General features: G+C 41.8%; 1 protein-coding gene across 1 annotated transcript in view; it reads right to left on the bottom strand.

Moving 5' to 3' along the window:
• The window catches only part of LOC138045848 (nesprin-1-like), a 175,910-nt gene that overhangs the window by 97,037 nt on the left and 66,022 nt on the right, over positions 1-12,851 (bottom strand). Inside the window, 2 exon segments of the mRNA XM_068892482.1 lie at positions 3,182-3,508; positions 5,418-12,689. Coding sequence (XP_068748583.1) covers positions 3,182-3,508; positions 5,418-12,689 — 7,599 coding nt within the window.

Here is a 12,851-nt window from a genome sequence, read left to right as displayed (position 1 = left end):
AATAATTCACTGTCAGGACTATTTGTGGCTCGTTTCACCGTCGAACATGGACATCGTCTAGTTCTCGCAAACACAGGTTTAACAAGTACACCAAGCCAGACATTCACAGATCGAAAATATTTGTCATGTGGTTTTTCAACTGAACTCTTATTTATAAGATCGAAAGCGCGTGATTTCCCTTCGTGATTTCTTTCCAACAAGCAACCACTACATGATCCAATCTTTGAATCACTCCGTAAAACGGACTCAGCAGGGTCTACAGTTCTTCCACTTGTCGGCCCAGAGAATTTAATAAACGTTCCCCGATTATGGCATTGCATTGACGATGCACCTTGCTCATTACAGCCAAAGCAACACTCGACCGCCGCTCTTCGATGTCCTGGATAGTTTCGTCGCCGAGCACAGTCAATGTCTGTAGCTTTATCAACCCTGTAATCGTCGTGTTTTTCCAGGTGATTTGTTCCTAAATGTAAACATCTTCGGCAAGCACATTTGGGAATATTATCTCGTTTCTCTTCGCTGGCCATTTCAGCAAACAGTTAGATAGAACGATTTGTCTGCGGAGTTAACCGAAACTTGGCCTTTGCGAATATCGTACCCAATGTTCTCTCCATTCAGTTGCCTGTACGAACACGGAAATAATCACGAGCCTTTTTAAACAATACGAAATTATAATACTTCATTTTCATTCACTCCTGTTGAAGCAATTCATCTGGTCGACAAACAATTCGCTGAGGGCTTGAATCTGTAGGGGAAAATAATCGTTACCAGCCGCTGTGTCTGAATTTCCTGTTAAAACCCGACTTTCTTATACACTCACAATCATCAATTTACAATTCAAATGAGCTGGTTGTCAACGCTGTTAAGAGCCGTCATTTGCGAAACAAAGGCATAAAAAGTTCTCACGGCGAACTCCATTAGACAATACATAATATAAAATTTCGCTTTCGCACACAAAAATCAGAAATTAAAATTAAGATTCTTTTCCAATATGATTCTCGGATCCTAAATATTTTACAGCGTAGTTCATAGCCACAACAAAATGACGTGTTACTAAGAATACATATTACTAAATAATCTGAAAAATGTAATTATTGTAGCTTTGCCAAGTAACATGCTGAAAATTGCCAAGTTTGCAACGTTTAAGTCGTGGCATCTTTGATTACAATAATATTAGTTGGGTTTCGCATTAAAAAAAAAAAGAAAGAATAAAAGTAGCTTTTGTTTTTAGCTCACAATCATTCAGTAAGTACGAAACAAACTATGGACTGGATTAAAAATTAACCACGAAGTTAACAGCACAACTTGCAAAGTAGTGACCTGGTGCTATAAACAACAGCTTAAGTCCGCTCTCACGGCGGTATCAGGAAAGTTCGTATTCCGATTTTCTTTTCACAATATTTTTTAGTCACTTCACAACGTTTTCTTTCTTTCGCTTTAGACTGTAATTTTGTGCGTTTCCTATACATTTGATGTTACAAGTAATTGTTAAAAACGAAGAAAACCCCGAACTCTAGAGTTCAAAACAAACCTTACACAATTAAAGAATAAGGCACATCGAGTTCACCAAAAATTAAATCCCTAGAAGTGCGGCTCTCAAAATATTAGTAAAGACAACTTTCAAATAGAAAAACAAAAACAAAGTCTCTTTAAAATACACACTTTCATGCATCACGAAAGGGCACTGATTATGAAACAGGAAAGTCTCTCATTAAAAGACGCCTTCAACAAAACGACGACCTCAATGGCAAAATTCAGTCCTAAACAAAAGGCATCATCTCGAGGCTATGGGGAATAAATAGAAGGATTTGTATGAATTTATTCCCCAGAGCCTAGAGATGATGCCTATCGTTTAGGACTGAATTTTACTATATCGAACGTGGGCTTTTCCAATTCGGCAACGCTGTTCGACAATCGGCATAAATTAAATAAGCAGTGAGGTGGGAAACTCTGATAATCAATCGTTCGGATACAGTTTGGCTCCGGCGCTGTGATCGGCTTTCTTACCGCCAGTTACCTGCCAGAAACTAGGCTCCAATTTATCTTTTTATCACTATCTTGAATATTTACTTTGAAGCCGATAAAACGGCCAGCACTGGCTGAACCACTTACTGCATTCAAAAACATAACTAAAAGTCTTTATTAAATTTAAAGTTTCGCTAAAAGTTCCTTATCATTTTTTTTCCATTTTGCTTTTGGAAGAGTATAAAATGCTCAGAGTTTCGCCAGGAACTTTGCAGAAAAGTTAAATAAGTACGAGTCAAGCGCATAGTAAAAAAATGGTTGCTTCTTATAACTTTTTTTGCTGACAATGGTGGATTTCCACTGTCGTATAAATCTTGCAAATATACGGTGCGTCACTATGTAGACGTCATCCTCGCACTTTACTGGACAATTCAGGTCATGGGTTCGAATCCCGCTAAAGCCGCCTGAATTTTTCAGGTGTCTTTAGAGTGCTTTCACTCACGTGATCAGTGACCTTGTTTTTCCACCGAAAAACAAGGAAACGTTTGCATGATAATTTAGCTCAATTCCCGGAGGATTACATCATTAGTGGGGTACACCAAAATGGCCGCCGTTCCATTGTTTCTGAACATCAACACGGCCGTCGTGACGTCACGTGAAAACACTCCATAATAATCGGTTAACTTGTCCAGTTAAGTGCGAGAATCACTTCTCTATTTCGTCGATAATACATTTCTTTCATTTGTACGTCAATTCGAATGGAGGTACGGTTTAAAGAGTCAATTGGTAGTCAACTCTTCCAGTCTACGCCTCCAAAGAAATTACCAAAATTACTTTGCGTGGTTTTTTTGAGGTTAAAGTTTTTAAATATTTTATTAAAGTGCGACAGTAAAACCAGATGTCAGCGACAAAGAACACGTGATTTTTATTGCGCCACTCTCGTTCCAATTGCCGTAATTCGAGAACCGCTCCAAGAAGAACTCCGGCCAGTTCTGAAATACTAGCAGCCGTCGTACGCGACAATTTTGTAACCCTTAGCAACCACTATTGATACAATTTTCTGAGATTGCGCAGAAGAGAAGGAAGTCCACGACACGAAGGATTATTACTTCGGAAAAGCAAGCAGACTTTGTTCATAGCGCAAGAAGAAACGCGAGAATGTTTCCTTACTGCGGTACCTACAAAGAACCCGGAGGAAGAATCGAACTATTCTCACCTTTATATCCTCTATTTCTTCATTGACTTTCTGAGGCTCTGCTCCAAAGGCACGCTGGGACTTTAATTTGTTTTCTACCTCATCAATCACTTCAGCAAGCATTAACAAGTTCTCGTGGCAATCCTTAGCAAGTGGCTCGGCAGTTTTCAAAATTCTCCGTCGGTCAGCGGTTCTTATGACTATGCTGTTCAAGGCTTCGTTCACGTGCTCTATCTCAGTAGACAAGTCTTCTCTGTCGTCTGGCTGTGCGTTTTGTACCAGAGCCTGGCTGACCTTCAGGAAGTTCTCAATAACCGGGGCTCTGTCATCGACTTCTTCCTCTATGCCCTGAAAAAGCAAAATGCTTTTCAAGTAAATTAACGATCCCTCGGTTCTTTTCAATTTGAAGTTGTAAGGGTGTCTTGGACATCAAAGTAAGTCTCGAAAGTGGAAAAGCTATGAACTAAAGAAAGCAAAGAAAATGAACGGGAGAGTACAAATATTTTTCTTTTAAAACGCAGAACACGCACAATTGTATCAAAACATTGTGTTTTTTGCAGAATGTTCAATGAAAACTACGCTTGAAATATTTTTGAATCCACATTTACTTTGGGTCCAAGATTCCCTCAACAAAGAAAGGAATGGTTCACACCACTGGCATCTCATACATTTAAATGTGCCCCATTAAGGCTTGCGCTTGCTAGTCACTTCTATTTAGACGAAAGCTGTAGCAATTTTACATAACGGTTTTAAATTATTTTAACTTCGCAAATAGCTTATTTTTAACATTGCATCAACTTCACCAACGAGGTAATTAGAAGCCAAGGTTAAATCAAATACATTTTCTCTTATGGACTTTGCAAGTAAAAGGGTATTACTGAGGGCAGAGGCGATTTTAGCTGTTTTAATATATTTTCATCAAAAAATGATGTCCGTCGATTTATAATAGCTTAGTTATTTAACTCAATTACTTTACGTCGCATTTGCTGGAGATGGATGACTTACAATAACGGAGTGCTTAATATGGTGCTTATGCAATTTTACATGATAAGTGATAAACAATGAGTTTGAATCTAAGGTATCAATGACCGAATAGATAAAATGACGTGCGATTAAGTGCGCGAGTCCATGAGATGCATCGTCAACAAAACGACGTGCCGACGAATTGTGGAGGAACGAAGACACCAGCACAGGAATGGTTAAGAAGCTGATTGGTAGTTAGCAGGTGTGGAACGCGTTCCCGTTCGAACGAGAAACTCTGAAGATGTTTTAAAGCGAAAAGAAGCGAGAATGAGAAAAGATCCCCAGAGACCTCTTCGTTCTTACGGGAACGCGGCTACAAACGCTAGTCTGCAAGCGGAATTGTTCGAGCTCTAGAACGGAAACCGTAAGAGAGTAACCGTTCAGGCAGGAATGGCGAGTCTGTAGACGAGCCTATGGCTAAGTGAATGGGAAAAGAAAGAGAACGAATTCATGACTAAAGTCAATGGGACGGTTGCGTAATAAATTAGCTGACACATCAAACAGGAGAAGAAAAAATAAAATCAGTAAGAAATGACATGAACATGAAATCAAACCACACACTAAGTTAGTTGATTACACGTGCCCCTGAAAATGAAATGAGAATACAACACATTGTTAGTATTAGAAGTGCAATGCAATTACAATTCAACATGGTAAATGATTCTGAAGTGCAATGGAATTTCTGTGCTACTATTGAAACAACGATCGAATTGCACCATACACATGTAACAGTAAACAATGCATGAGTGCAAACAGGTGACAATGGAGACGATGGGTGGACATCGAAATCAGGCCATCTTTATTTCTACGTTTAAGGCTTGTTATATCAATGCCACCAACATTAAAGGTTATAACGTTAGGAACGTTAAATCAGCCGCGAACGTTCAGTCTACCAAATGGTTTTGCAATATGCACGCCATCCACTGAAGGTCAGTTACCAATCAGTCAATGTTTTACAGCTTAACACTTCATTTAAATTTTAAAAAAAAATTCTGTTTCTGGTTTCCTTGGTCGCAAGGACGTCAAGTACAATGAGCCTCATTTCATCTGATAATTTATCACATGCAGTTTATGTTGAACGATGAAACAATCCGACAATCTTCCTCGACTTAAAAAGGCCGAAAATTGTAGGCTTTTAGTTTCCTACACGAAATCACGTGCAGAAAACGTCTTTTAGGCATGCACCACTCATGCACAGATTTACATGTTAACTTGTTCCATGTGACATCAATACCTTTATTTGTTGCAGTTGCTCCTGGATTTCACTCAAATACCACGACAATGGACTCATCCAGCTCAGGGTTTTCAGCGTAACCAACAACCAATTCAGAAAATTTTCCAAAACGAAGTTGAACTGCATGTGCCGTGAGCTGTAAGTGAAGATCATCGACTTGTGCTCCAAGACATTCTGATACAGTGTTTCAATAATAACGAGGTAGCGATGAACAGATGATGTTCCTAATGGCACGGAAGATCTCCTAGGAGATAACTGCGCAACAGGCTCCGAAAGAACAGCTTCGGGTACGATAGTCTCCAAACGCGCTATCTCTGCTCTTGGAGTCTCTTCTTTTACCAATGTCGTCATGTCAACGCGAACACCAGAATAAAGAACGCTATTCTGGGCGTCACTTCCTTGCTGTCCAGTAGCTTTAGCGCCAAATGGTACGATTCTCTTGGCTACCTCATCTTCTTCTAATAACTCTTCCTTTTTGGCATCAATTTCAGGTACTACTATTTCTCGACTCAATGTAGTCGCAACAAGACTTTCACTTACAACTCCATCGTCACATTCTCCGGGATCCAATTGCTTCGCTTCCGACGGCAGAACTAACAACGTAATGCTCTCACGAGGCTTCTCCTGTTCTTCAAGTGTTGACCCGCTTTCAACCATCCATTCAGGTAGAACAACTTCTCTACTTTGCACTAAAGGTACCACATTCTCACAATCAGCTTCCAGGTAAACAGGGACAGCCGACTCGAAAACCTTTCTCTTTGACTCACCTGTCGACTCCTCAACACAGGTATGTATTACAGATCTTGTTGTGATAGTTCCCTTTACAGTTCGTTTTACCAGAACCCCATTTTCATCAAGATATTCCTCAAAATTTTCAGGTGACTCGATTTGAGATTGAGTCACAGGTAATCTTACTTTTACAGGTTTAACTTGTTGCCTTTCTCCTTTTATGCTCCTTGTTGTAATGGTTCGTTTTACAATTCTCTTAATTCCACCATTTTCGCCAACACATTCTTCAACTTCCTCCGTTGACTTGTCTCCCGTGTCCTTAATTTCAGGAAACACGATTTCCTTCTTCAAAGCTGTCGCAGCGACGCTTTCCTCAACTCTTCCCTTGTCCAGTTCTTCATATTCAGGCTGTTTTTGTTCTGAAGACAAGATTAACAAAGTGGGATCATGTGGCCTCTCTTCCTCTGGTGTCGGAATGTTTTCAACCATCCACTCAGGTAAGCTTACGTCTCGAGTTTGCTTTGAAGGTGCCACAGTATCCAAATTTGTTTCCAGGTAAACGGGGGAAGTCGACACGAACACCTTTGTTTGTGAATCGTCTGTGGGCTCATCAACTAAAGTATGTACTACAGATCTTGTTGTGATTGTTCGCGTCACAGTTCGTTTCACCAAAACCCCATTTTCATCAACATACTCCTCAACTTTTTCAGGCGACTCGATTTGTGATTGTGTCACTGGTAATCGTACTTCAAGTGGTTCAACTTGTTTCCCTTCCCCTTTTATGCTCCTTGTTGTAATGGTTCTTTTTACAATTATCCTAACTCCTTCACCATTTTCGTCAACATATTCTTCAACTTCCTCCGTTGACTTGTCTTCCGTGTCCTTAATTTCAGGAAACACGATTTCCTTCTTCAAAGCTGTCGCAGCAATACTTTCCTCGACTCTTCCCTTGTCCAGTTCTTCATATTCAGGTTGTTTTCGTTCTGAAGATAAGATTAACCAAGAAGTGGGATCATGTGGCTTCTCTTCCTCTGGTGTCGGTATGCTTTCAACCATCCATTCAGGTAAGCTTACGTCTCGATTTTGCTCTGAGGGTACCACACTCTCCAAATCTGATTCCAGGTAAACGGCGGAAGTCGTCTCGAAGACCTTTATTTGAGACTCGTCTATGGGCTCATCAACTGAAGTATGAATAACAGATCTTGTTGTGATAGTTCGCTTCACAGTTCGTTTCACCAGAACCCCATTTTCATCAAGATATTCCTCAACATCCTCAGGTGACTCAATTTGTGATTGTGTCACTGGTAATCTTACTTCTACTGGTTCAACTTGTTTCCCTTCTCCTTTTATGCTCCTTGTTGTAATGGTTCGTTTTACAATTCTCCTAACACCACCATTTTCGTCAACATATCCTTGAACTTCATCCGTTGTCTTGTCTCCCGTGTCCTTAATTTCAGGAAACACAATTTCCTTCTTCAAAGCTGTCGCAGCAATACTTTCCTCGACTCTTCCCTTGTCCAGTTCTTCATATCCAGGTTGTTTTCGTTCTGAGGCCAAGATTAACAAAGAAGTGGGATCATGTGGCTTCTCTTCCTCTGGTGTCGGAATGTTTTCAACCATCCATTCAGGTAAGCTTGCGTCTCGATTTTGCACTGAAGGTACCACACTCTCCAAATCTGATTCCAGGTAAACGGGGGAAGTCGTCTCGAAGACTTTTATTGGTGACTCATCTGTGGGCTCATCAACTGAAGTATGAACAACAGATCTTGTTGTGATAGTTCGCGTCACAGTTCGTTTGACCAGAACCCCACTTTCATCAAGATATTCCTCAACCTGTTCAGGTGGCTCGATTTGTGATTGTGGCACTGGTAATCTAACTTCTACTGGTTCAACTTGTTTCGCGTCTTTTATGCTCCTTGTTGTAATGGTTCGTTTTACAATTCTCCTAACTCCTTCACCATTTTCGTCAACATATTCTTCAACTTCCTCCGTTGACTTGTCTTCCGTGTCCTTAATTTCAGGAAACACAATTTCCTTCTTCAAAGCTGTCGCAGCAATACTTTCCTCGACTCTTCCCTTGTCCAGTTCTTCATATCCAGGTTGTTTTCGTTCTGAGGACAAGATTAACCAAGAAGTGGGATCATGTGGCTTCTCTTCCTCTGGTGTCGGAATGTTTTCAACCATCCATTCAGGTAAGCTTACGTCTCGATTTTGCACTGAAGGTACCACACTCTCCAAATCTGATTCCAGGTAAACGGGGGAAGTCGTCTCGAAGACTTTTATTGGTGACTCATCTGTGGGCTCATCAACTGAAGTATGAACAACAGATCTTGTTGTGATAGTTCGCGTCACAGTTCGTTTCACCAGAACCCCACTTTCATCGAGATATTCCTCAACCTGTTCAGGTGGCTCGATTTGTGATTGTGGCACTGGTAATCTAACTTCTATTGGTTCAACTTGTTTCCCTTCTTCTTTTATGCTCCTTGTTGTAATGGTGCGTTTTACAATTCTCTTAACTCGTTCACCATGCTCGTCAACATATTCATCAACGTCCTCCGTCGACTTGTCTTCCGTGTCCTGAATTTCAGGAAACACAATTTCCTTCTTCAAAGCTGTGGCAGAAACGCTTTCCTCACCTCTTCCCTTGTCCAGTTTTTCATATTCAGGTTGTTTTGATTCCGACGACAAAATTAACCAAGAAGTGGGATCATGTGCCTTCCCTTCCTTTGGTGTCGGAATGCTTTCAACCATCCATTCAGGTAAGCTTACGTCTCGATTTTGCACTGAAGGTACCACACTCTCTAAATCTGATTCCATGTAAACGGGGGAAGTCGACTCGAAGAACTTTATTTGAGACTCGTTTATGGGCTCATCAACTGAAGCATGAATTACAGATCTTGTTGTAATCGTTCGCTTTACAGTTCGTTTCACAAGAACCCCATTTTCATCAAGATATTTCTCAACCTTTTCAGGTGATTCGATTTGTGATGGTGTCATTGGTAATTGTAGTTCTTTTGGTTCAACCTGTTTCCTTTCTCCATTTATGACCCTTGTTGTCACGGTGCGTTTCACAATTCTCTTGACCCGTTCACCATTATCATCTGCATATTCCTCGTCTCCCTCTGCTGACTTATCTTCCATGTCCTCAATTTCAGGAATATCAATTTCCCGGTGCAAAGTTGTTGAAGCCACGCTTTCGCTCACCATTTCCATGCTCAGTTCTGTATGTTCTTGCTCTTTCGGCTCAGATCTTAATAGTAAGGAAGAAATACCATCGCGACTCTTCTCTTCGGGTGGTGTTGGATCCCTATCAACCATCCATTCAGGCATCACAACTTCTCGACTTTGCACTGAGGGTAACACGTTTTCAGAGACCATCTGAGTCTCACTCACATTAGCACCTGGTTCGCCCTGGTAGTCAACACGCGTGCGTACAACAGATGTTGTCGAGATGGTTCGTTTGACAATTCTCTTGACTCGGGCACCGGTTTCATCGACATATTCTTCAACTTCCCCTTGTTCTCCAACCAGCGTTTGTGGAGCAGCCAATGAAACTTCTTTTGGCTCAAATTGCTGCCCTTCCGTTGGGACTATTTTCGTTTTTGTTATGATCATTCGTTTCACAATTTTCCGTACTGTAACACCATCTTCGTCGACACATTCTTCAACTTCCTCCGTTGACTTATCTTCCGTGTCCTTAATTTCAGGTATGACAATGTCCCTATTCAAAGTTGTCGCAGGAACGCTTTCCTCAACTCCTTCCTTGCCCAGTTCTTTATATTCAGGTTGGTTTGGTTCTGACGACAACACTAACCAAGAAATGGGATCTTTAGGTTTGTCTTCTTGTGGTATGGACACGCTTTCAACCATCCATCCAGGTAAGCTTACATCTCGAGTTTTCTCTGAAGGTACCACATCTTCAGAGTGGAAAACCATCGTTTCATCACCGTCAACAAGTATAGGGATGTTTCGTTTCACAATTCGTCTTGCTGGATCTCCAGTCTCATCAACATAATCCTCCTTCTCTCCAGGAGCCCTGATTTCAGGAATACTTATTTCCCGATTCACAGTTATTGCTGTAACGCTTTCTCTCACTATGTCAGTGGGAGGTGTAGGCCGTTTTGGCTCAAATGGAAGGATTATGGAAGTACTATGACGAGGTTTCACTTCTTCAGTTGGTTTTGGTTCACTTTCCGCCATCCACTCAGGAAAAACAACTTCTCGAGTTTTCACTGAAGGTATAAAATCATCGCGTTGTGTCTCCAGGAAAACAGGAGCAGTTGACTCAAAACGTTTCCTTTCTGGATCGCTGCTCTGGCCGAAGGGAGCACTCCTTATCACAATTGTTTCGACCCTTTGTTTAACATATTCGTCGGTCTCCACAGGTGACTTGTCGTCAGAGTCCTCCATTTCAGGTACACGTATTTCCCGATTCAAAGTTGTTGCACAAACACTTTCCTCGATGGTCCTTGCCTGGTTCTCGAATTTCTCTACAGTTGGAGGGCGATTTGGCTCAGACGGCAGGATAAACCCCGAAACTTCACCAGGGGCCGGCGCCTTTACCTCTTTTGTAGTAGGTACACTTTCAACCATCCATTCAGGAAGATTTACCGTTCGAGTTTTAACTGAAGGTACCACATCAGAGTGCGTCTTTTGGTAGACAGGAACAGCTGGCTGTTCGTCAGCAGTTGTAAGAGTTGGAGATCTTGTTGTAAGAGTTCGCGTTACAATTCGTCTTACACGCACACCATTCTCATCGACATATTCTACAGCCTCCTCTGGTGGGTATACTGGTGTTTGCATTAAAGGGAATTCGACATCCATGGGCTCGGTTTGTTTACCTTCTGTTTTAATGGTTTCAGCTGTTATGTTTCGTTTGGTAATTTGCCTCACTAAAACACCACTTTCATCGTCAATTCCTTTAATTTCTTCCGCCGAATCTTCCATATCATCAATTTCAGGCATAACTACCTCTCGATTCAAAGTTGTTGCTACAACATTGTCTGTCACTTCGTGAGGCTCCCGTTGAAATTCTTTCTTCCTTTCACGTCCTCTTAGCTCAGACGTAAGAAAAACCCAGGAATCCTCATCACGAGGCCTCTCGCCTTCTGGCGCTGGTTGCCTCTCCACCATCCATTGAGATAGGATAACTTTTCGAATTTGCACTGAAGGTGCCACATTATCGTCATGATCTGTCTGCAAGTGAACGGGCTCAGCCGACTCAAAAATCTTTGCTTGTGGTTCGTGTCTTGGCACACCTGACTTGTTCGCTGTAGGTAATGGAATCTCCTCCTGTAGTTTTCTCCCTGCTGTTACTGGTGATTCCGGCAAACCTCCTGCAGACGGCTCCACTCTTTTGTGTTCACGATACCATGGACTACCTTCACCAGCGCCAAAAGCCTTTAAGGGTATCACAAGTGGCTGCTTTTCTGTAATATGTGGAACAACGTCCTCAATGATATGTGGCTCCTCAGTCGCTTTTTCTGTGGGCAACTGCAACTGATGTGGCTCAATCTGAATTGAAGACATCGATAATTCTATTGACGTGGGTGGGCTATCTCTAACCGATTCCAGCCATTCCGGGTAAGAGACATCTCTGGTGACGTTTTCAGAAAGCATAGACTCACCAGAAGTGTGGTCTGTAGGTTTCCCGACCTGGAAGGGCATGATTTCTTCCTTCGCACCCTGTGAGGATCCTTTCAGCTGAGTTTTGAAAGTGGTCTTGGTAAGTTTCTGCACACGACCGTGTGGTGTGGTTAATAACTGAATTCGTTCTGTATCCTCAGGAGGTTCTTCGACATCTTGTTCACCAGAATCACCAGGTATAAGTACAAGCTTCACTGCCCCATCTCGTAGTTCTGTCTTTGTACTATCAGGAATAGACGTTCGTACTACTCTTCTCACTTGGCGACCATGTTCATCAATGTATTCCTCCACATCTTCGCTGGGCTCCACAGGAACACTAATGGTCAATAAATCCGCGGATGCTTCCCTCTCGACTCTTGTTATTGTCCTGGTAGTTGTTACCTTTGAAATTCTTTTCACGTGGCGCCCTTTGTCATCGATGTATGCCTCGATAACTTCTTGGTCTGGTTCCGCTATCCTGCTTTCCGAACTATGACCTTGCAAATTTATACTCACCTTATTAAACCTAGCTCCATCTTCGTCTCCATAATCTTCTTCATCTGATGATCCACCAAGAAGCGGTCTTCCCCACTCGAAATCTCTCCCGTCCCTTTCCCTGTCATCTTCCCCGGATGCTGTTTCAGGTATTTTGGGACCCGTAAAGCTAAGTCCTTGCACATTTCTCTTTTGAATCTTCGTAACAGCTAAAGGCACATCGTCTTGCGAACTTTCATCACTGCCTGAAGTTCTTAAAACTGTTTTTCTTAATTCTAAAGGCTTCGAATGCGGCTCTCCTGAACTTTCAACAGGCCCCTCCTTCAATCTAACAGACACGGGGGCAAATCCCTTAATCCGGCTCTTTTTCACAGCTGTAACCTTAAAAGGAACCGCAGAATCGTCCTTCCTGGGCTCATCACCCTAGAGATACAACCAAACACCAAGATTGTCAATAATAATTATAAACAATCCGAAAATAGCAACGTTACAACACGACTCCATTTGCATTAACACCAAGACGCTGTTTTTCGTGGTTGATAAGAAGCACGATATTCACAACGCGTCAAGTTCGAAATTAATTTT

Source organism: Montipora capricornis, chromosome 4 (genome assembly GCF_036669925.1).
Source record: "Montipora capricornis isolate CH-2021 chromosome 4, ASM3666992v2, whole genome shotgun sequence".
Taxonomy (NCBI): Eukaryota; Metazoa; Cnidaria; class Anthozoa; order Scleractinia; family Acroporidae; genus Montipora; species Montipora capricornis.
The sequence above is the reverse complement of the archived record's forward strand: the minus strand, read 5'-3'. Positions and strand labels throughout refer to the sequence as shown.